General features: G+C 39.6%; 1 protein-coding gene across 2 annotated transcripts in view; it reads right to left on the minus strand.

Annotated features, from left to right (window-relative positions):
* stxbp5a (syntaxin binding protein 5a (tomosyn)) overlaps nucleotides 1–25,827 on the minus strand; it is a 112,482-nt gene that overhangs the window by 40,947 nt on the left and 45,708 nt on the right. For both annotated transcript variants that reach the window (XM_079639444.1, XM_079639443.1), the window contains exons 5-7: nucleotides 18,720–18,854; nucleotides 7,798–7,861; nucleotides 5,933–6,016 (exon numbers count right to left, since the gene is read on the minus strand). In XM_079639444.1, coding sequence (XP_079495570.1) covers nucleotides 5,933–6,016; nucleotides 7,798–7,861; nucleotides 18,720–18,854 — 283 coding nt within the window. The remainder of the gene's footprint in view (nucleotides 1–5,932; nucleotides 6,017–7,797; nucleotides 7,862–18,719; nucleotides 18,855–25,827) is intronic.

The raw sequence follows: 25,827 nt of genomic DNA on the forward strand, positions 1-25,827 counted from the left end.
TATTATAACGGCGGGTTTGCCGGCGCACGCCAGGAGCGGTTCACAGCCGAGGAGACCGACGTTCTCGTCAGGGCCATAAACACAGAGAAGTGACATTGTATGAGGATGATGGAGAAACACACACATTAGCTTCGGTTAAACAGGCGTATAATAATTTGGGTAAATGTGTAAACTAGATTTATGCCTATTTTTTCACATCTTCACGGACACAACAATGATTCCCCTCGTGTGTTAATATGTTTCCTTGTAATAATGTATGATTTGCAAAAATGAAAACTGCTGCGTCTGTTTAGATTAGAGAATCAAAGTGTGTGTGTTGTTCACACGCTACATAATGGCCAAGCACGCGCCCTTAAAATAGCATATGACTAACGCGCGGCGCCGCTGTCTTTAGACTCGGTTTCTCCTGGTCAGTGGAGGAATTGTTTTCTGAAACTGCAGAATATCACCAGGGAACGTTTGCGCCGGAACACACTCCTCTTTTCACTGAACCGCCCCCCCGAGCGCAAGTTCATTCCCTAATTTACCGACGTGCGTCTGTGGAGTGAAGAGTCCGCTGTGCGCGGGTGCAGAACAGGAATGATACATGCGTCCAGTACAAGTCAATTGCGCTGGGTGCAAGATACGGCCCCAGGACTTCAAGCCGCCCTGTACTCTATCCTCTCTATGTTTCTCTCTCTCATCGCCACACACTTTGAGATACCCACAGAGACTGTGGCACTGTCATACCTCTGACACACACACACAGAGGCCCAATTACAGCTAAAGAGGTCTGATGGATTCACTGCAAGCCGCCACAACCCGCCTCTTGAGTCTGAGAATATTGCTGCCACTGCCCTCATACACACAAAACACATCATTCCTAAAGCAAACGTCAACACTGGCCCTATTTTACATTATAACAGACCCAATAATTACACACAAAAAAGTGATACATTAATTTCAAGTGCTTGTTAAGGTATTAAGGTTAAGGTATTAAGGTATTCAAATCATGTGATTTGTTGAGGATATTACTTTTCAAAGTGATGGACAAAGGAAGAAAGAAAAAAACAGTTGGTTTTATGACTGTAAGTCATTATCTTCAAATGCTATTGAAGTTAGAAATGTGTATACCAATGTCGTATATAGCAGTCCCTAAATTAATGTCCAATGTCAAGCCAACTTAATGCCAGTATATCACAGGGAAACTCTTAGAGTGAAACGTTGCATGTTACGTTCATATTCTGAGTCCATCTGCTTGCCTATAGTATAGCCTACATCGCCAATAAGCTGCGAGTTTGGTCTTTTATATCACTGTATTAGTTCTTAAGCGTTTTATATGTCTGAGGAATCCTGGAGTATGACGTATTGAGAGAATCCCTAGTATGCAGCACAGCACCACAATATAAAGTTAAGAGAGAAATATATGTCTGCCACAGATTTAACGTTTGCTAATCTGTACATCAGTGTCGGGGAATAACATTATAATCTCGTTCATGGTAAAGAAAGCTGCTTACATATAAGCTACGCAGGGAAAGTAACCATGATCATCTTTTACGCATACAGTATATCCTGGCACTGATAATCATCACATATATGCTTGCTCCATTTCTGTAAATCCGTTTTAGTGAATGAATGAATGAATGAATGACTACCTGTTGCTTTGGTCTTTGTCATCAACACACGCTTGCACCCTCTGCTGGTGAGGACGACCAACAGCAGATGGAGATCATGCATCGGCAATCTACTGCTATTCCTGCAGTTCCCGGATGTGAAACGTCGAATTTTCTGTTAAAGTTAAACCACCGAATTTGTGGAAGCGAAATAAAACGGACAGAAAATTGCCTGTCGGATATTACAGGTTGTATTTTTAAACAGAATTAATATTTTGGAAGTGAAATTTGAAAGGTGAATATGGATTATTTAATTTTTAATAATGAAAATATGTGTGAAATGTGAATTTCACAAGCCCTAAAAATAGAATGCATTAAAATGCAAGCACGGTTAATGCAATGTGTATTTTTTTCAAGTAGTGCAATTCAACAAGCTTTTTTGTTTCAAAAACCTTTCCATTCATTTTCTTCCATAAAACTATCCCTTTAAGCACTAAAAGGTGAATTGACAACCACAATTAGTTGCCGTGTGTATGTGGCCCGAAATGTAACTTACCAACACCTTAGCAACCACATAGCAACGCCCTGGCAACCTCTCACAATACTAAAAGCATCACATATACATGGGGTTGGGCTCTTTTGACTTGGTCTAGTAGACCAGCGGTTCCCAACAGGGGGGTCGCGGCCTCAGCGAGCTCTGTGGGGGGTCGCGACATATTTTGAAAAGTTTTGAGCAATGTTTTTTCTGTTCAAAATGAACAAAATGTATATAATGAGCGAGTTCATCATGAATCCATTTTCCAATCCGTGTTTTTGTCTTATCCTGAATCACTGGTACTCCTATAATAAGTGTTTACATTGGGACTATTTTGGTTCGGATCGCTGCTGAGTAGCCCAGGACCTGCGTGACTCGTCATAGACGTACACAGAGAGAAGTAGTTCCGGCTACAATGTTCTTCCGAAAGACGCATTATTCTGTTAATAAACACAAGTTTATTATCGCTCGCTATAGCGCCAAAAGCGTCAAAAATAAAGCCTCACAAATAACATGCAAGTATTGAGTTCCCAGACAGCAGTCATTTAGTAATAGCTTTTTATTTTTTTACCTACACACCAGTGTGAATATTTTTGTTATTACATTTCAAATAGGGCCAATTTATAGGCTACTTCTAGGCTTACGTTTTTAAATAACAAAAATATTGTATTTTCAATATTATAGGCTATTATTTGTGCATAAACATATCTGGTTATAGTAAACATACCGTTTGTTTGAAAACAACATATTCTGTCATCCTTGCTGCACGCTTACAAGAGTGATAATATCATTCAATGTGAAGGGGGCCCTAAAATATTTTCTTGGGAAAAAGGGGTCTCAGACAAAAAAAGGTTGGGAACCACTGTAGTAGACAATACCCTAGCAACCAACCACCCAAGCAACCACACAGCAATGCACTAAAAATCACTCTTAAGCAACCACATAGGAACACCCTAGCAACCGCTCACAACACTAAAGCATCATAGACACATCATGGTACTTGGCCCAGAAACCACCCACAACTCCCAAGCAATGGCTTATAAACATAAAAGTCTGTTTAGAACACGTTAGCAAGTAGAAAATGTAAAAATTTAGGCTACTAGCTGTATATTTCACTATGCACACAAAACTGAAGATGGGAAAGGAAGATGGAGAAAGCTAGATTATTCAAAATCTCCTTTATGCTACTTCCTTTTCCTTATTCCAGCGTTCCCATCCATATATTCCAGCATAGCTCCTCGTCGTCTCAGAACTAATTCTGCCCCTCAGTGACCCCTTCAGCACTAATAGCTTCCCATGATCTGATATGATGTTAATTCTGCTGTCTATTGCACTTCTGTGACGCTTTCAAAGATAAAAAAGGTTCCCAGGGAACATCTGCATAACTAAAGACAGTCTGACCAACCTGTCTGAGCCTTGCCCTGGACTCTCCTCCACAATTATAAACTGCAGAGCACTGTTGGGGGTCTGAGAGACAGGCAGTGGTGTTTGGTGGTACAGCCGTGACTCTGTGCTGAGCCGAAGTGACACCTTGCTACCCCGACGGAGCCGTGAATTGTAGGACATTTATCTCTGCTGTACTAATCAATCAAGTTAAATGAAGGCAGGAATAAATCAGACATCCAGCCAGGCACAGTCATTCATCAGGGTACAGATGAGTTGTCCTCCGAGAAATTAACTCACACTCACACACGCGTGCGCACGCACACACACACACACACACAAACACACACACACACACACACACACACACACACACGAACACACACACACACACGCACGCACGCACACACACACACCTCACATGAACACACACACATCTCACACACACACATCTCACATGAACACGCACACACACACGCACACATCTCACATGAACACACATGCACACACACACACACACATGAACACACACGCACGCACGCACGCATACATACACACACACACACACACACACACACACCTCTTATTGTAACTGTGTGTGTGTGTGTGTGTGTGTGTGTGTGTGTGTGTGTGTGTGTGTGTGTGTGTGTGTGTGTGTGTGTGTGTGTGTGTGTGTGTGTGTGTGTGTGTGTGTGTGTGTGTGTGTGTGTGTGTGTGTGTGTGTGTGTGTGTGTGTCTGGAAAACAGCAGAGTGTGTGTTGGTTTTAATTTCTTTGCACTTTGCTCTGGGCACATCAAGCTCATCATAATAACTAATGTACGCTGGCTGCCACTGTTGACAAAAGCCATCGAACCAGCTTAAGCTGGAGTGGCAGATTAACTATATTCTAACGGGGCTTTTTCAGATGCATGGAAATAATTCCCAGGACATGCAGACAAAAAGACTCTATGGGAAAATAAATAAATAAATTGCTGAAATTAAGTGTTCGCAACTAATTCAAGAGATATTGAGCAAATTAATGGAGGGGGACATTCCTCAATTCCTCAAAGTTCATCCAGTTTTGCATTATTATTATGAGTTTATTTTTATATGGACAGTACAAAATCGGGGGTAAAAAGAACTTGTTCATAATTGCATCTTGGGTACAAATATTATAAATTTAACGACTATAAGAAAGCTACACGTAACAATCATGCATAAGTTTGAGGCTCAGTACATTTTTTTTTTTTTAAGAAATGTATACTTTCATTCACCAATGCATTACATTGATCAAAAGAGACAGTAAATACATTTTTGTTATTTTACAAAAGATTTAAATTGTTCAATTGTAATGATATTTTACAATATTACTGTTTTATAGTAGCCTGGCTAACGCCAGACCCAATTCTCGTTGAGACTTGGGTCTGGGAACCACATGTTCATTTTCTCGTATTTGAGGCGTGGTTTACGAATGCGCCGGCGCCGTTTATTGGGTGCTAAGAATGTCTATCAAATGCGCATAGCCAATCGTTTCCATTATACCAGATGACGTATGTAGAGAAATGGTTTAACGCCAAACGCTGCTCTTTTTTCTAAATAAAATTGCGATCTAAACTACTTAGAACAATATCTAAGGCTGCATCAAAAGGTAGCTTCGCGTCTGCTGCCATGTTGACTACATAGATATAAACAAACTGCTTAGTTGTGTCGCAAAGATGTCGTCATCGTCTTGCTGCTCCCTCCCCGTTCTGTGATTGGTTCCCTAAACGAGGCGAAAATCAGGTCCATGGTTTCCAGACTGCCTTTCAGCGAGAATAAAATCGCGCTGAGCAAAGGCAGTCTGGGGAAACCCAGGCTAGTTTTATAGTATTATTTATTAAAAAAATGCAGCCTTGGTGACCTTAAGAAACTTCTTTAAAACCATAAAAAAATATTACCGACCAAAAACTTTTTTTGCGGTCCTTTGTTAAATCAAAAAATTAATTTATTACCACTGTTTTAAGATCAAGGAGGATCTGTGGACTGAACAAACATGCACACTGTAATCCTTCTGTGGTTGTTGCTCACTTTGCCTTTCAGGAAATCAGCTGGAAGAACATTGTGCAACCTGATTAATATTCATGAGTCATGCTGATAAGGTTTATAATGTGTCCCTGCCCAACATTTCTAAAATGTCAATATGAATGAATGATTGAGAATAGGAAGAACTTAGCATCCAAACTACACACTGCCACTCACTCCCAAAAACCAGCCTCTGCCTCGACTCAAATAAAGATGTTCTTTTGACGCTGAACTATATGCCTACTTAAAGAGATCTAATCAGTGTCCTTTATTCAAAATCAAAACATCTCATGAATATTTGAGTGACGCATCTCCATATTCTAAGCGTTTGTGCCACTGCGGGCGTCAGGAGCCGGGAAACAACATTGTAACAATACATACCTCATCATAAGTGTACCGGGATTCAGCTCTCTTTGATTTCAAATCCCACAGCACCACGATCCCAGACTCAAATCCTATTATGAGCTAAAACGAGAAGAAAGATGAGGGGGGACAAGAAAAGAAGGAAAATACACCGTCAGTCTGTAAACATGACCAATGAGAGTTCATGCAGAGGTAGCAACGTAAAACTCAGCAAAGTAAATATTAAATAGCTGTTGGAGAAAATGTAAGTCCTTTCATCTGATTGCTAATTGCTCATTCTCAAACAAAATCAATAAATCAGACAAACCAATCTGCTCTAAACATGGAAGAAATGTGCAAAGCAAGTTGTTATGATCTTCATAAATCAACTCTACATTTATCATTAAAGAATTTGCTCACGCCGGAAATTAAAATTCTATCATTTAAACCTGTATGACTTTTATTTTTCTGTGGAATGTCTTGCTTTCTGTTTTAAATATTATCCACAAAGTTACTGTATGACTTCAGAAGACTTGGAAATACTGCAAAAGCACTTTTATGAAGCGTTTGCATTGTTTCTTAAAGGAACACTCCACCGTTTTTTGAAATAGGGCTTATTCACCGTCTTTCCTACATTTAGATAGGTGGGCAAATGCATTTTTGTCTCAGTGCATGCATTGTTTTAGTTTGGCAGGGTCGCCTCTAGCTTAGCTTAGCATAATGAATGGAATCCTTTGTTGCCAGCTAGCATATCCTGAGTAAAAGTGATAAAAATAAAATAAAATAAAAACGAATTACTTCTTGTGGCATGCGTATTCACAATGAGTACAAATAGCGATGCAGATTAAGACTAGGCGATATCCTAGGCAGATGTTGACTTGGGACTATATTAGGGCGAAGCACTGTGAATACGCAAGCCACAAGAAGTAATTAGGTGGGGGGGGGGGGGGTTATCACTTTTACTAGGGATATGCTAGCTGGCAACAGAGGATTCCATTCATTATGCTAAACTATGCTAGCGGTGACCCTGCCAAACTAAAACAATGCATGCACTGAGACAAAAATGCATTTGCCCACCGCTCTAAATGTAGGAAAGACGGTGAATAAGCCCTATTTCAAAAAACGGTGGAGTGTTCCTTTAAGCTCCAAAGCTTCAGTCCACAGTTATTGTAAATGCATGGAAAAGAACAGGAAATTTATCAAAATTTCTGTTAAAAATGACAACAAGTCTCCTGTCATCTGATTAAAGCTCTTTGTTCTTCTTAGAGATTCAGTGATGGTATATGAATTGATAAAGTGTCCGAGTTCTGTCAGCCAAGAGGGAGGGACAATGTCTCTAAGGACTTTAAGACCCATTAAGAACTGAGCGGACCTGTTATGGATCGATGGCCCGGTCAGGGGCAGATGTTGGATGGGGGGGGGGGGGGAGAGAGAGAGAGAGAGAGAGAGAGAGAGAGAGAGAGAGAGAGAGAGAGAGAGAGAGAGAGAGAGAGAGGAGAGAGAGAGGAGCTCCCAGCTGCCAGAGAGAGACACAGACAGTTTGTCATCCATACGAAGGCAAAACCCCAGCAGGTGTACGCCGGTCTCTCTGCTCCCTCTGACTGTGCACTGGCAATTAGCGAAGGTAAAATGAATGTCGAAAAAGATGCATTTGGAAGTAGCTGGAGCATTTGTTCATCTCCTTCATATCTTCTCAATCATTTGTTTTCAAAAACAACATAATTTGCTAACAAGCTGTGTGAGATTAGACCCAATTACTGAACTGTGCTGCACCGTAGGAAAGCAATGTCTTATGAGTTCAGAATGGAAAGAAACAAAAGCTTTGTGTGACGCAAGGGAAATGAATTTGAAAATGAATGTCAAGGAGTGTTGATTTGTTTTCATGTAGTTTTGCATCTCCATACCTTGCCCTCATCCATAGGATTGTCACTAATGTGGACGACTGGGCCGGGGTGGGCCTTTGAGGACCTGTGGGAGAGAGACAGATCCGGGATCGGTGTTAGTCAAGGAGAGGATCGAGGAGTTCAAACACATGACAGGACATATAGCATGAAGACAGTGAGGAAACAATCCCTGGGGATGTGTGTGAGATAGAGAGAAAATTGCATTTTATATTTTTTATATAATATACATTACAGTTCAATAGTTTGTGGCCGATTACCGGTAGATGTTTTTTTTTTTTTTAAGACAGCTCGCCAAGGCTGCATTCATTTGATCAAAAATACAGATAAAACAATAATATTGTGTAATAACTGCTTAAATAACATTTTATTTTAAAATGTAATTTATTCCTGTAATGTTCAGCATCATTACTCGAGTCTTCAGTGTTGCATGATCCTTCAGAAACCATTCTAATATGATGATATGGTGCTCTGCTCAAGAAACATTCATTATTATCAATGTTGAAGACAGTTATGTTCCATAATTTCGTGGAAAAATTTTTTTTTCAGGATTGTATGATGAATATAAAGTTAATATAACATTACTTTACTGTCACTTTTGATCAATTGAATGCATCCTTCCTAAATAAAAGTATTAATTCCTTCTTCTTTTTTTAAAATGACCCCAAACTTTTGAATGGAAGTGTTTGTAGTCATTTGTGTCATGTAAGTATGAGTATGAGTATGAGTATGAGTATGTTTCCCACGATGCACCATAGAATGAATATTAGTTCAACACTCAAATACACAATCCTAAGACACCAATATCCCACAAATAAAACACAAACACAAAAACAAATATCCTTAATGAACGATCAAAACATTTGACAGAACAAACAAAACCATGATATATTCAATCTGGAGAGTGTTTCATCATAATTTAAATCCCTAAAAGGTTTAATGGCCTGAGAAGTCCAGCATTAGCTGGGATCATAGTTTTATCACCACTGAAATATGCTTTTCTTCATAAGAATATCCTCTTTTAACAATACATTACAAAATCCAAGAGTGGGATTCTTGCCATGCAAAGCTCTTCAAAATGACAGGGTTTTACATAATGCATCGAATAATTCATGACAGGCCCCTATAGAGGCATCTTATAGTTAATGTTGTCCAACTGAATATGAATTTTTCCATCCATATACTTACACCATTCGGCTTTTGAAATATGAAATATATAAGACTCCACTGACATTCAGAGACAGAGTTTCAACCTAAAGATTTTTCACAGCTAAAATTTCATTAAATACATAAAAGAAGCTTTGAGATCTCCCCGGGACACAATGGTGTAAGCGAGAAATTCTACACGACCACTACTGCCCACTCATTTACAGCCAATGAATAATACACCCTCATTACTTTAGTTAGGAAACAGAGCAAAATATTTCATCCTAATAAATATGGCAGTGTAAAAAGGCTGTTCTGGTACACTCGGCTACGGTATCTTTCTCTCTAAACATTACAAAACATGCTGCCGTGCCCGTGCCATCAGTAGGTGTTACTGTAGCGTGGACTACAGTGGACACCCATAAGGCATTGACTGTACTGGCAGGAGTCTTATTCCTTTGTACGCTCTGACTACCCAGCAGGCCAACTGTGCTGTCGACGGCTCTCAGGCACAGGCTTAGACGCCTATAGTGGTGACAGCCGTGGCATAGACAGGGGTCCTTCTCTCCCCTCCAGTTGCATTCTGTTGAGCTACAGCGTGATGAGGAGAGACAGAGCAGTATACGTCGGTTATGGTGATGGAGGTTCGACTGACAGGGGTCCTGATCTGCATCGTCTTCCTCCAGTGTTTGCTGGGTGTCTGAAATGTGACTGACAGATACAGCGGGAATACAAATCTGTAACATGGGACCCCTCACCTTTTCAAAATTACATAATAAGAGGAGTCTTAAGGGTATTGTCACATATATGTAACAATAACACTGTCAAATGTGATGTTTAGCAAATCAAAATTAAAAATTAATATAAATTTTTCAAAACAAATTCACAGCAGCCATATCACCCTGTAGCCCAAGACCGGTTGCCCACTGAAGCTAAGCGGGGCGTTTCCCGAAAGCATCGTTAGCCAACTATGGTCGCAAGTTCCGTCGTTATCAGCATAGTTCAACGATTTGGTGTTTCCCAAAACCATCGTTCCAACGAACTTCGCAAACAGCATCGCAAACTTGTGTGGTTGGAACGACAGCTCTCGAGCCGTGGTTAGAAGCATAGTTTCTAGTTTCCATGAGATGTAGACTGAATAAATCCTTATCTTTAGCAAAATAAGCGAGCTGACATTCAGCACAACCCGTGTTATTTATTTAGAATACATACACATGTAATTTACGTCTTTTAGTTTGTCAAGAGATTTAAAGCACCGTTTTTGAAGACTGCGCATGTGCGAACGTGCTCAACTGTGTAAGAACGAGCCAAATATTGAGTCTGGCAATAAAGCAAAATAACTGAGAAAAATTAGAAATGGTCTTCAGATGCCATGTCTGTAACTTATATGACAAAATCTAGCGTTAATTCGATTTCAAACAGATTAATTAAAATAAGTTATTAGTCCACCACGTGCGAAACGTCATAAGCCAACGTGGTTGAACGATACTTTGCGACATACGGTTTCGGGAAACAGTCGTGACTAGCTAGTTTATTTCTCCAGCGATGCTTCGTACTATGGTAGTTAAGCAGCGAGCTATATAGTTGTACGGGAAACGCACCCCTGGTTGGTACCTGGATGGGAGACTCCTGAGAAATCCAGGTTGCTGCTGGTAGAGGTGTTAGTGAGGCCAGCAGGGGGCGCTCACCCTGTGGTCTGTGTGGGTCCTAACACCCCAGTGTAGTGACGGGGACACTATCTGCCAAAGATCCTTCGGATGAGACGTTAAACCGAGGTCCTGACTCTCTGTGGTCATTAAAAATCCCAGGATGTCCTTCAAAAAGACTAGGGGCCGTATAAATTAGGGAATGAACTTGCGCTCGGGGGGGCGGTTCAGTGAAAAGAGGAGTGTGTTCCGGCGCAAACGTTCCCTGGTGATATTCTGCAGTTTCAGAAAACAATTCCTCCACTGACCAGGAGAAACCGAGTCTAAAGACAGCGGCGCCGCGCGTTAGTCATATGCTATTTTAAGGACGCGTGCTTGGCCATTATGTAGCGTGTGAACAACACACACACTTTGATTCTCTAATCTAAACAGACGCAGCAGTTTTCATTTTTGTAAATCATACATTATTACAAGGAAACATATTAACACACGAGGGAAATCATTGTTGTGTCCGTGAAGATGTGAAAAAATAGGCATAAATCTAGATTACACATTTACCCAAATTATTATACGCCTGTTTAACCGAAGCTAATGTGTGTGTGTTTCTCCATCATCCTCATACAATGTCACTTCTCTGGTTTTTACGGCCCTGGCGAGAACGACGGTCTCCTCGGCTGTGAACCGCTCCTGGCGTGCGCCGGCAAACCCGCCGTTATGATAGCAATCCGCCGTTACAATAGCGATCCGCCGTTATAATAGCAATCCGCCGTTATAATAGCAATCCGCCGTTATAATAGCAATCCGCCGTTATAATAGCGATCCGCCGTTATAATAGCGATCCGCCGTTATAATAGCAATCCGCCGTTATAATAGCGATCCGCCGTTATAATAGCGATCCGCCGTTATAATAGCGATCCGCCGTTATAATAGCAATCCGCCGTTATAATAGCAATCCGCCGTTATAATAGCGATCCGCCGTTATAATAGCAATCCGCCGTTATAATAGCAATCCGCCGTTATAATAGCAATCCGCCGTTATAATAGCAATCCGCCGTTATAATAGCCATCCGCCGTTATAATAGCGATCCGCCGTTATAATAGCAATCCGCCGTTATAATAGCGATCCGCCGTTATAATAGCGATCCGCCGTTATAATAGCCATCCGCCGTTATAATAGCGATCCGCCGTTATAATAGCAATCCGCCGTTATAATAGCGATCCGCCGTTATAATAGCGATCCGCCGTTATAATAGCAATCCGCCGTTATAATAGCAATCCGCCGTTATAATAGCCATCCGCCGCGGAACAAGCGCGCCGGCTCTTAAAGGGAATGTGAGAGGACGCTCTGATTGGTTTATTTCACGTTACGCCCAAACCACACCTATGAGTAATGAAGCGAATTCAGACCAACACATGTTAGATTTGCGTCGGGCGCAAGAGTCCTGAGAGTGAGTGAGAAATAAAAAGAGAGAGAATGAGCACCTAACACAGAAAGGTCAATGTGGCGATCATGTGACGGATTGTCAACTACTCTGTTCCTTAGACCTCGAGATTCCTAATTTACGTCCCTGCCATCTCTTAGCCCTTACTTTAGGAGGAGCAGGCTGGATTTAGAGAGCCGATCACCATGGCAACAAGAATAGGATGGGCAAAATCTCATTCTGTAGCTGCCGCCCTCACTCCGCACTCCATCTCATTCACTCAAGACACCTTATGATTACATAATTTCACCTACATACACCCTCTTACCCACAATCCTTTTCTGAGGTCCAAAATAATGATTATAGCAAACGCAAGTACCTCCTATTCTCACAAATTCTCTCTGATTATAAGGAACGCATGTTGACATGAAGTTTAATTTCCTGTCATAAGGAAAAACCACAGCACAGCATCCACTCCCGTCGTGTAAACGTGCGAAATCCAGGATGCAATTTGCTCACATTTGAAGCGATTGCATCCATTTGCTTTAAGCAACATGTGTTGTGCACACTGAGAGTCTGAAATGGATGTCAGAGAGTCAATAGACCTTCTATAAACATCATAAAGGTATCTGGTTGACTGTTTTAATGACTGTGTACAATCTCAACATGCCTCAAGACCTACTGCTGTCTTCTCAACCTTGGCGAAGGAGAGATCTATACACGGTCTTTGCTGGATTTATGACAGCGCTGTCACACAAACGGACATGCACAGACTCGTTTCGAATTGCAGAGACACTCTGCTTGTCCGGAGGGCATGGATGCGATTCTTTGTGCCTGGCTTTAGATAGCCTATGCCGTTGTCTGTGCACCTGGGTACAGCTTAAAATTGAACCTAATAGTGGTGGGCGATATACCGGTAGACACGAATAACCGTTAGAAATGTGTCAACCGATAGAGATTTTGGACTATCGTCTCTAACGCGGATCACGTCTCGGGGTCACCACTGTATAAGCCGGCTATTCGGAGAGAGAGGCAGAGCCTCTGTCTCAAGACCAGCTCAGTATCCCAAGAAAAGAGACAGAAAAACAATTGCAATCTTGTTTTGTCATTTCCCCCGACCATGTGACTAACACCCAGGAGTGAGACATTCAAACTGACCAATCAGATGATCACATCTTCCCTATTGTCCCAAACATCTGGCCTACAGGCCCAGATCACTGCTGTGCTGAAAATGTCTTAGTGAAAAGCAAATGTCTTTGTTGCTTTGAAATAATCTTGGATTATTTCCAACCTTACACGCGGATACACTCACTGTGCTGCGTAGTCACGAAAGCTTATGGTTTGCATACGTTTTAAGCATTGCAGTTTAGAAACAAGTGATTTAAAACCATTGAAGCACAATTAGCAGCGAAAGAGAACTCATTTTGCTATATGCGTGCGCTGTCTGACAGATGCACACACATGAAGCCGCTGCTCAGAGCGCTGCAGTATTGAGTCTTTTTATGCTTAAAGTGTGTATGTCAGGTTAAATTTTTAATTTTGATTAACACAAAATAGTGAGGGGAAATACACGTTTGACAAGTTGATGTATTGTTTTGTATGTTTTTCGATTCCTAAAGGCAGAATATAAGATGAAAAAGTTCGTTATTTTCAGTCCTCCCTTAAAACTGCTCCTCATTCCAAACGAATCGTTTGACGTCATAACAGGGAGACGTCTCCCCAGCTCGCTGAGCTGTGTTGATAATTGCACGAGTGATAGAGTAAGAGAATTAGTGATTAGGACATTTATTTAGTTATTTAGTTAGTTATTTAAGTTAGGTCGTTAGTATACGCAGGCGTATTTTCACGATGGTGAATTACTGCGTTTGTGCTGGGTGCAAAAACACCGTTAAAACCGGTCACAGAGTCCACTGTGTTCCATGCCTGGGTCAACTTTATTCGGAGCAAACGCGCCGACTTCAGTGCTGCTTCGGTATCCAAGACTTCGGTCATTTGCAGCGCCCATTTCACTGAGAAGGACTACGCGGTTGGAGATCTCATGAGTTATAAAATGGGATTTAAAACCCGAGTGAGACTGGCAGCTGATGCGGTGCCTACGGTGTATGCTACTGTAGTAGAAGCACGTCGATCGCGCCCCTCTCTCTCCCTCTCCCTCTCTCTCTCACACACACACACACACACACCAACCAACCAACATATTCCAGCATTGCAATATTGACATCGATCGCAGCCTGTTCATTATAGCCACGGAGCTTCAGAGCTAAGGCGGAGCTACAGATTAGGTGTCCCTAAATAACCCGCGTATCTAACAGTTCCGCATTAATTAATTTGCACGCGAGTTAAAAAAAAAAAATTTATATACTGTGTATTCTCCGTGTATATTCATGCACTGAACCGTGACACCCGTACCGTTTCGGTTCAATACGAATACATACCGTTACGCCTATACTTACCAGACACCTGACCAACTATTTACTGGTTCTTCTTCACACCAGATATTTATGTTTCTTCGATATGAATTATTTACATTTCTGTTTGGCTCCTCATCAGTCTCCCGCCTGGGAGGCTCAAAATTGTATGGCTGTGGGCCATCGTATAGGTTTGAGGGGGATTTTGCATCTCCTCAGACTCAAAACTCTCCATACTTGAATAGAACTTTGTTGGCACGTCTCCCTTGTATGACGTCACAGCTCAGCTGCGTTTTAAAAATATGATCTTGACAGAAATGGCTATAAAGCTTATTGTAGGGCAGTTACAGTAATAATTTTAATGATAATTACATTTTCACTCAGACATCTAAACCTTATTTAATATATCTAAAAAAAAAATTTAACCTGACATACACACTTTAAGGTGAGACACTACAGGTGAATAGGGTAACATTTTTAACTAGCAGATATCACCATGAAACTTTCCCAGTTGATTACCTACATTAAGATGAGAAAAAAATGTATTACAAGTTTTCTGTAATTTAATGTTTAAATATGCAAATTAGGCAATATCTAATTAAATATGTGCTAATTTGCATATATTTACAAAAACTAAATCTGAGTATTGGATAAAGCCAGGTTAAAAAATATTTTTTCATTGTGTTCACATATTAGATGGATAAGTCACACAGGTATATTTGTGACAGCCAACAATACATTTTATTCATCAAAATTATTAATTTTTCTTTTATGCCAAAAATCATTAGGATATTAAGTAAAGATCAAAATAATTCCTACCGTAAATATATAAAAAATATATATTTTTGTGAGTGAATGCAGAACAATCACGAACATAAATGCACAACTTTAAAAGTGATTTTCTCAATGTTTAGATTTTTTTTGCAACCTCAGATTCCAGATTTTCATATAGTTAGATAGTTGTATCTCAGCCAAATAATATCATATCATAACAAACCTTACATCAATGGAAAGCTTATTTATTCAGCTTTCATATGATGTATAAATCTCAATTTCAAAAAATTTACCCATGTGACTGGTTTTGTGGTCTAGGGTCACATATCGTCATATATATCGTTACGTTATCATGAAATAAAATTGTTCTTATCATGATATTCCGATTTGGTAACACTTTACTTGAAGGGGTGTGCATGAGACTGACATGACACCTTCATAATCATGACACGACACATGTCATGAATATGAAGGAGGTTGTATGCATGGTTATGACAACTGTCATTAAGTGTCATTCGCTCAATATGACAATTTTTTATGCAAATATGACATTGTCTGAGATGTCTTTGATATAAACCAATACATCATAACCTGTCAGTGTCTTGGTAATGAAAACTTGACATTACCAAGAAAACATAAATTGACATAAATATGTCATAAACATGACATAGCAGATTAATTATCAAACTTAAGAAACCACTTAGCTTTATGGGTTAACATTACATTAAACTGTCATGTGGTTGGTTTTGACATTGGCTGTCATGAGGCATTATAACTGTGTCATTAATATTCTTATTGACCTCAACTACAGTGGTACAAATTGAATTTGTCATTAAAATGTTATAAAGGCCCATGTCAAAATCAACCACATGACAGTTTAATGTAATGTTAACCCATAAAGCTAAGTGGTTTCTTAAGTTTGATAATTAATCTGCTATGTCATGTTTATGACATATTTATGACAGGTTGTGTGGTCTTAGTAATGTTGTAGTAATGTAAAGTTGTCATGACCAAGACACTGACAGGTTTTGATGTATTGGTTGTATTGGCATGACAAAGACATCTCAGACAATGTCATATTTGCATTAAAATTGTCATAATTGAGCGAATGGCACTTAATGACAATTGTCATAAACATGCATAAAACCTGCTTCATATTAATGACATGTGTCGTGTCATGATTATGAAGGTGTCATGTCAGTCTCAAGTAAAGTGTTACCTTGGAGGTTTATCATCTCGTCCCCCCCTACCACCTAAGATGGCTCAGAGTCCCCTTGTCAGTGTGGCATCACAGCACTTCATTATGCCCACCCTTAATCCCCCGACGGCCCACACAGTCCAGTGCCAAACTACAAGCCCCCGTACTCTGAATCAACTCACCGCTACGACACCTGCAGCAACAAACTGTTTTTCTCAATGCCTGGCATCATGCCCGCATCACCCACCGTCATGTTCTCATCCCTACAGCAGAGCAGCACGCCAGACTTCTCCCTCTCAAACACCGCAGACCATCTTGCATTTTGAGTGTGTGTTTATAGAAAGGAGGTTTACATCCACACTTAAATGGCACTGATTTTAAGACACTTTCCATGTTAGCATATTTGTGATGTAAGAAGTATTAGATATGTTTGCGTAATTGATTTGAAGATAATCTCAGCTCTCAGCTGTTAAACATTCTAAAACTAAAATAATTTGATCATTTACAAATACAAATAATGTTTACTAGCATAAATATATTTAGCTGTTAAAATACATAATGTACAACCCTGTTATCGCATGACATTCCTCCCATTACAAAAACATGTATTATTCTTTACGATTATGAAACTGTTACCCGATTTATTGCCCAATAATACCAGTAGGCCATTACAGTAAATGTGATTTATGGTCATTTTGTTATTGACACGTGTGTGTGTGTGTGTGTGTACTTGTACAACTATCTTTGTGAGGACCAGTTTGAGTTTTAGAGCATTGGAGTGAGGACAAAGAGAGTAAAGTGAGGACATTTTGGCCGGTCCTCAGTTTCTGAGACCGCTTTAAAGGACAGTTTGAGGGTCAAGACTTGGTTTTAGGGATAAGGTTATAATGAGGTTAAGGGTCAGGGTTCGGGTTAGGCACTTAGTTGTGATGGGTAAGGTTAGGGTAAACTGCTAGAGATTAGATAGATGTACAATAATGTGCGTGTGTGTGTGTGTCAAGTCAAGTCATCTTCATTTATATAGCGCTTTTAACAATGTAGATTTTTCTCAAAGCTGCTTTACAGAGATAAACGTATAGTTTAAGGGAACAGATTGTTTTGTCTTTATAGCGGTTCTTGAATAATGTTATTTTCCAGCTAAAGTTAGTTTTGATTGATTCACTTCCGTCGAAAGGATCATTAGTTATTAAATTAGAGACCGCTAAGACGACACCGTTCTCTCTACACAGACTTTAAACTGAACCTGTGAGAAACACTGACGGCGCTCACGTGCGCATCAAGAATTAATTCTATAGTTATGTGTGTTTGAATATAAGTGCGCATGTTTGTAATTCTCTACAAACCAAGCCTTAAACTACTTGTCCTGCCTATAAATTTGATACAGAATTTTATTTTATTTTATCACTATGAGGGAGATACGCAAATTTTCCACAATGCTTTATCTGTAGAGTGTGTGTGTGTGTGTGTGTGTGTGTGTGTGTGTGTGTGTGTGTGTGTGTGCGTGCGTGCGTGCGTGCGTGCGTGTGTGTGTGCGAGAGAGAGAGAGAGAGAGACAGTGGAGAAAATTCCCTGCTCAGTGACATGAGAGTAAAGCCGTGTTGACTTGCCTCCTTTAGTCTGTCACTACAGGTACAACTGCAAAGGGCGGAGCAGCTCTTCCAACAATTGGCCTTCCTGTCGCCAGGGAAACAACGTGTCTGTCTGCTAGTGTTCGTGTGCTTAAGTGCTAAAGCAGGAGGTGAGACAGGACATCTGTCTATACTTACACTGATCCGATCTGACACCTGTAAAGGCATGTGTGTGTGTGTGTGTGTGTGTGTGTGTGTGTGTGTGTGTGTGTGTGTGTGTGTGTGTGTGTGTGTGTGTGTGTGTGTGTGTGTGTGTGTGTGTGTGTGTGTGTGTGTGTGTGTGTGTGTGTGTGTGTGTGTGTGTGTCTACACTGTCTGGGTCTCAAAGGCACTGCAGCCTTTTCAACGGGTCAGGGAGGAAAACAAAACTGCTGACAAAATGTTAAAATGAATAATTGAAGAACTCTGAGTATGAGGAGAGCGATTGAAGGAGAGCAGGTGAACTGACAATTTAAAATGGCACTTGATTGAAATGATCGCTTAGTTACAAATAAAACATAACAAGGCTACAGGAACAATGACAGATGTGACACACATGATATATTACAAATCAGATTTCTGGACTCAGTGAAATTACATTTCATTTCAAATGTGTGTGTGTGTGTGTGTGTGTGTGTGTGTGTGTGTGTGTGTGTGTGTGTGTGTGTGTGTGTGTGTGTGTGTGTGTGTGTGTGTGTGTGTGTGTGTGTGTGTGTGGCACTCACAGTTCAATGGCTTTGTTCCACATGATGGTGTATCCTGAGAGGGTAAAGGACTCCACATTCACAATGTGGATGTTTCCTCGTTCCGAGCCAATGTACAACCATTTACTTTGGAAGGGCAGATGACAGAACGTTATCCTAAAAAAAGAAAGGGGTGAAGAAAGAGCAAACATATTATTATTATTATTATTATTATGTATAAAAGAAGAGAAACACTCACATGCAAAACACTAATGCTTCATATCTCTCCACTGAAAGCATAATACGATTTCTTATTTAAATGTATAAGATAAATTCCTGACAACACATATTTCCGTTGTATTCTCAGGTGTCATATTAGGTTATTTCTATCAGAGAATTTGTTCAAATATTTGGATCAACGCTTAATCTAGATCCAGCAGTCTGTATTCTAGGGATTCTCATACATCATACTTTATATTCTAGGGTTCAGCTGCTCAAAATTCACTGCAAGACGACGTACAGTAGTATACGCTGCAAAACAGACATTTGAGCAACCTTACATAAGAGCAATGGATTAGATACACTGGAACTTATGCCCTTGGAAGTTTCTTCCGGAATAACAAAACCATTTCAGTTCTATAAAATATGGGACACTTTTCTCTCCTACGTGGAAAGGTAATTTGATGTAGAAGGATGGACTCATGTACACTTAGTTCAAAACCAATTTATGGACTGCATGTCAGCAATTGACTAATTTGTTTATTTCCCTTAAGCAAATAAGGGAGACACGTCTAAGACTTTGCATAACTTCCCTATCATAATTTCCAGCTCTATCAAGTCTCCTTATGAAAGAGGAACCTTTGAGAAATACATTTTTCATGTGGGAACTGCAGGTAAGATATGTTGCACCAAAAGCCTAGAGCATATAAAATATAGTATGTCAGGATATTTTAATTGCTTTATCAAGGAACCACACAATTTTCTTTCAACCAAATATGTTTGCATGTAATTTCTCATTCCTGAGCATTAAAAAAGCTTCGTTTAGCTGAGCTGCTTGCTTAACTCACATTTTTTTGCAGTACATCCTAGAAGGACCAAACTGCAGGAAAATAAGTCACTGGAGTAAAGGCCTGGGCTTCTGTTTAATCACCACTAAAACAGACGTATTACTCAGTCTTAGGTCTATAAATATATATTCGGTTTCCAAAACTCACACGCATCTTCATGAACACGTGCTTTTTCAGAAAAGGTAGAGCACATGGTGTCATTTCATGAACAAAAGGCTTGTTTGTTTTGGTGCTGTGCAAACGGCTAGCCTCTCACCCCTATCACACACACACACACACACACACACACACACACACACACACACACACACACACACACACACACACACACACACACACACACCTGCCCCCAACACTTCACACCAGCACCTTGCAGCATCATGAATATATTTATGAGGGGAAGAGTGTTGAGAGAAATAACATGCATCAAACTCAACACATTTCTTTCCTCTGTCTTTCAGACAGACAGACAAACACACACACACACACACACACACATACACACACACACACACACACATCAGCTTGAAGAAGACGTTGAAAGATGTCACAAGTTGGGCTTGCTGACTGCTCTCTATTTTTCTAACCCCTTGAAAGCTTTTAGAGAAATCACACAGGCAATGTTATTTAAAATGTAAGTATGTATGAAAAACTCCAAGAGCATGAAAACACAAACAACGTTCAAAATGCACTCATAAACACATAATTCAAATAATATTTGCACTACAGCTCTATATGCACAACGGCAGCATTCGCCTCTCGCCTCTTTTGGCGAAAACATGAAACGGTGTCAATTACCAGTGTCACGAATTCTATTCTACTAATGAAATGTTGTGAGAATGTGAACAGACATAAACAACGCCATCAGTTGCTCCTGGTTGTCCTCCAACTGCTCAATTCTTTTCTGAGGCTTTTAATGGCATTAATGAGGATTATTCAATGTCCTTATGTGGCACCGAAGACTTGACCTCATTGTTCTTTTCAACCTGTCAAAGTATTTTGGGTTCTAGAAAAAACTAGAGTTCAACTGTGTCTGAATGCTACTACTCAAGCTATAAGGAACGCCGGTGGAAGAAGGATAAATTACAGATCTCTTTTGATATTTTAAAGGAGAATTTGTCTAAATATCAAAAAACTGTTAGATCTGAGAACTCAAAGTCTCTCTTTAACATCATCTGTAATACCTCATAAGCCAGCTGTGCTGTTCAGTGCTATTAATGCTGTTTTGAACACTCCCCAAGCTACTTGTTGTTTTTTTACACTTTTTTTATTGATAAGATTGATGCTGTTAGAGCTAATACTTCTCTCCCATCGACTTTATCCATTTTCACGACGTGCTCTGCTGTTTTTAATCAGTTTGAGCCGGGGTCTCTCGTCTCATTGAAGGAGATCATTGTTGAAATGAAATCATCCTCATGTGGATGTGGATATTGTTCCTCCACGTCTTCTAAAAGATTCATTTGAAACTATTGGTCCTACAGTACTTTACATTATTAATAGTAGCCTGTCCTCCTCAGGAGTTGTACCTAAGTCTTTTAAACATACAGCACTGGAAACAAGAAACCCAATCTGGATTCATCAGTCTTTGCTAATTTTAGACCCATCTCGAAACTTCTGTTTCTGTCCAAACTACTGGAGAAGGTCGTATTTGGACAATTGAATTCATTTCTAGATCTACATGGTGCTCATGAAGTGTTTCAGTCTGGTTTTAAATCCCTAGAGTACAGAAACTGCACTGTTGAAGGTTTTTAATGACTTGTTACTGCTACTGACTTAATTTTACTAGACCTTTCGGCTTCATTTGATACTGTAGACCATACGATCTTGAGTACACGAATACACGCTTAGAACAATGTGTTGGTATTAAGGGTATTGTGTTGGTATGATTTAGATGTTATTTGTCTGAAATAACTTTCTAATTTCGTTTTAGAGACAAAGTTGACAGTAGCCATTGACTTCCATGGTATTTTTTTTTATACTATGGAAGTTGATGGTTACCGTCAACTGTCTGGTTACTAACATTTTTTAAAATATCTTCATTTGTTTTCAACAGAAGAAAAAAAACTCATACAGGTTTGGAACAACATGAGGGTATTTAAGTATTTATAAAAAAAATCCCATTGAGTTACAATAATCTCCCAGGGAGTCTTGGCCAAGATAGGCGGCCAAAAAGTTGCAAATAAAAAAGACAGGACAAAACATGTCATACTACACAACACATACATAGACTATACATATACAGTACAAACAAAAAATTTTGTTTAACTTAAGTAAATACAAACATATAATTTAAAAGGGTACCTATAGTTTAAAAACAATTACACCGTTCAGTCAAAGTTGACTTTTAAAAGGTTTTTAAAAATATTAATAGATGGAAGTGATTCTAAATTTAAGGTGTTTTGGAGTTCATTCCAGACATTTGGTGCATATGATGAAAAAGCTTTTACCAAAATTCTGTTTTTGTTGATGCAATAATTAATAATATTTTATTGACGACCTTGTACTGTAAACACTGTTTTGGTAAGTAAGTAAATTTGAAATGTAAATGGGTAATTTACCCATTAGTGCTTTGGCAATAAAAATCAATAGATGGAATTTTCTTCTTTTTGGGTGAAATATCCCTTTAATATGAATGAAACAACAAAGGACAAAGAAAAATCACTGCTCTTGGCTAACTAACTTTTGTAACTTTAATATGGATTAATCTGTGTTTAATTTATACAGTGAAGACTATGCGGTGTTATTTTACATTTAATTACGGAAGGAATCAAATAATTATGTTAGGAATAATTGACTGGCCATTGAATTATTAGAAAAATAATGCACACCCGCGCTGGTAATGCGGCCACGAAGTGAAGCGGAAAAATACAGAATGCAAAACATAATTTTAGAGCTAGTAACAGAGACTTGAGCCACTGACAGCAGACTAATGCAGATATTAGGGAGAGAGAGAGAAAGCTTAAGCACGTGTGAATTAGCTCAGTCTGTGCGTCTCTCAACAGTGTACGGCACCAGCGTCTACTAATAGCAAAACTACGTTTATCTGCACCTCGCTATTGAGAAACATCATGTAGCTTTTAAGTTGCTAAACTACTTTACTGATAAAATCGTCAGAGCATCGCTGACAACAAGCGAGTAGGTGTGTGTGTGTGTGTGTGTGTGTGTGTGTGTGTGTGTGTGTGTGTGTGTGTGTGTGTGTGTGTGTGTGTGTGTGTGTGTGTGTTTGAGTGTGTGTGTGTGTGTGTGTGTGTGTGTGTGTGTGTGTGTGTGCGTGTGTGTGTGTGTGTGTGTGTGTTTGAGTGTGAGAGAGAGAAAGAGATATGTGCTTTTCCATTATAACTAATACATGCATAATACATAATAAAACATAAATGTGTGAATATAATGTATTTTCTGCTACCTTCTCAATAATTAGATGATGGTCCTTCATTAATTATTTTTTAAATTAGCACAGGAAAAAAACTATCACATTACTTGGTGTCGATTCCATGTGTATGTTGATGTTCTTTTGTCTTGATGTTTCTGGTTTCAGTTCCTGTGATTTAGTTCCTGTGTCCGTTGTCATGGTGTTTGTTTCCATAGTTACCTTTGTTTATTACTATGTCCACTAATCAGCTACACCTGTCCTTCATTTAGCCCCTGGTCTTCGTCTGTTTTTCGTCTTGTGTTAACGTTTCCTGCTGGTATATCTGTTTGGTTCCTAGTTTTCATTAAATGTCAAGCCTCATTGTTGTGGATAATCAAGTCAAACCGGCGCGTGACACTCTGAGAGCGTATCATGTAAAGAGAATTCAACATGACATCTGCAAGTGTACATCCACACGTCTATTCCCGGATGACTAGGCAAGATTTATCGGCCACAAACATGTTTGTTTTTGTTTTTCTGTTGGGACACTCCAGTGACTTTTATACTAAGCTAATGATATTTTCAATCCTCTAAAAAACCTTGCTGTATTTTATTTAATTAAGAAATTTATTTTTATTATTTTTATTTTTAACGCTTTTGGCGCTATAGCGAGCGATAATAAACTTGTGTTTATTAACAGAATAATGCGCCTTTCGGAAGAACATTGTAGCCGGAACTACTTCTCTCTGTGTACGTCTATGACGAGTCACGCAGGTCCTGGGCTACTCCGCATCCGAACCAGTGTAAAATAGTCCCAATGTAAACACTTATTATAGGAGTACCAGTGGCTCAGGATAAGACAAAAACACGGATTGGAAAATGGATTTATGATGAACTCGCTCATTATATAAATTTTGAACAGAAAAAAAAGTTAAGGACTTCTCATTGCTCAACTTTTCAAAATATGACACGACCCCCCCACAGAGCTCGCTGAGGCCCCCTTGTGGGCCGTGACCCTCCTGTTGGGAACCGATGCTATAGTGCAACTTTGGTCCCTTCAAATCTAATTGAAATGCAGAGATCCAACTCCGCGCCCTGGATCTGGATCTGGATCCAACTCCGCCCCCTGGATTTGGACGTAACTCCGCCCCCTGGATCTGTATCCAACTCCGCCCCCTGGATCTGGACGCAACTCCGCCCCCTGGATCTGGATCCATCTCCGCCCCCTGGATATCGTGTACTGCAATGAGGTGCTACTGTCAAATCCGGCAAAGCCTGACCCAGAAACACCCACTCACTGCTTCTCTCCCACCTTTGTTCTCTTAAAACAACCAGACAAACCACATTCACAAACATCAACAGCCCTCCACGTGTGAGAGTGAGGTGTGTGTGTGTGTGTTCAGAAGGCTTCTGTGCCGGTGAGATAATGAGCTAAACGAGTGTATTAGCATGACAGACGATGCCCTGCACTCCTGACATTTGGCTTGCTCTTTCCTGAGCCTTCGTCCTGCAGGGACACACACTCCCACACAAAGAGCAAATCCATTCAGGAACAACCTTAAAAACATGCCAACCTCCCTGATCATTCACTGTTAGCACCAAGATGGAGTTCCTTCATCTCTAAAACAGTGTATATGTCAAATCAAAACGGCTCCAGAAATGTAAACATTGATTTTATTTTTTTCCCGGCTTCATAATTCATTTCAGAAATCTAAATGCTTGAGACACCATGTTCACTGAACAAAGACAAGAAGCTTCGAAATCAAAAACAACATGTTGCTTCAGGCAAGCCGACCATATAAACCGCATAATTGACCAGCTGCACATGTACAACATGTAGAAAACAATCTGTTTGAATGAGCTCTGATTAATTTCCTTCTGTAAACATTTATAGGGACCGATGTGCAGTGTTTAAAGCAGTTTTGAGTCAGAATGGTTTGAGCGCAGCAAACGCATTTTTAGAGAACATATCTCCTTTAATGTGCTTTAATCGAGAGAGCATTTTCAGAGAGCGATTTAAATGTCTGGCCCAGAAAAGAGGCTGTTCCTCTCTCGTACCGCTCTGTTTGCTGTAACATCTTCCGACAGCTCCCTGTCAGACCGTCAGCTTGTGTGATGCCCGCAGTGTCCTGACAGCAGGTCCAACTTTGTTCCTCCCAAAAATATACTTTCCAAAAGAAGCATCCGTCAACAACAAGGAAAGTCTGACGTGGGCCGAAGCTTGTTCCTGAAGTGATTGTAGAATAGCGTCGATCCATTTACATTTTGCATTTATTCCCTTAGAATTATTTTTCATTCACTTTATTCAAAGTGATCCCAGTCTTATTGTGAATGAACAACTCATGTTATCCCAAAGAAGTTAATTAGTTGCATCTCTGTAATTGTATCCATAAATATTCTTTTTTAAAGAATAAATGATTGCATCTCCTCAATTGTGTTAAGAGTGATTCTAGTAGAAGGGATGTATTTTCATAGAAAAAAAACAAGTTACTTTTATTTATTTTTATTTATATATATATATTTATAGACACATAAATATAAAAAAACATATATATATAAAAAAATTAAAAAAAAGTAACTTGTTTTTTTTTCTATGAAAATACATCCAAAAATGGAAAATAGATATGGAAAAATATATATATATATGTGATATAATCGCGATTAATCGCATCCAAAATAAAAGTGTGTGTTTACATAATATATGTGTGTGTGTACTGGGTATAATTATTTTGTATAT

This window comes from Phoxinus phoxinus, assembly GCF_949152265.1.
Source record: "Phoxinus phoxinus genome assembly, chromosome: 16".
Taxonomy (NCBI): domain Eukaryota; kingdom Metazoa; phylum Chordata; class Actinopteri; order Cypriniformes; family Leuciscidae; genus Phoxinus; species Phoxinus phoxinus.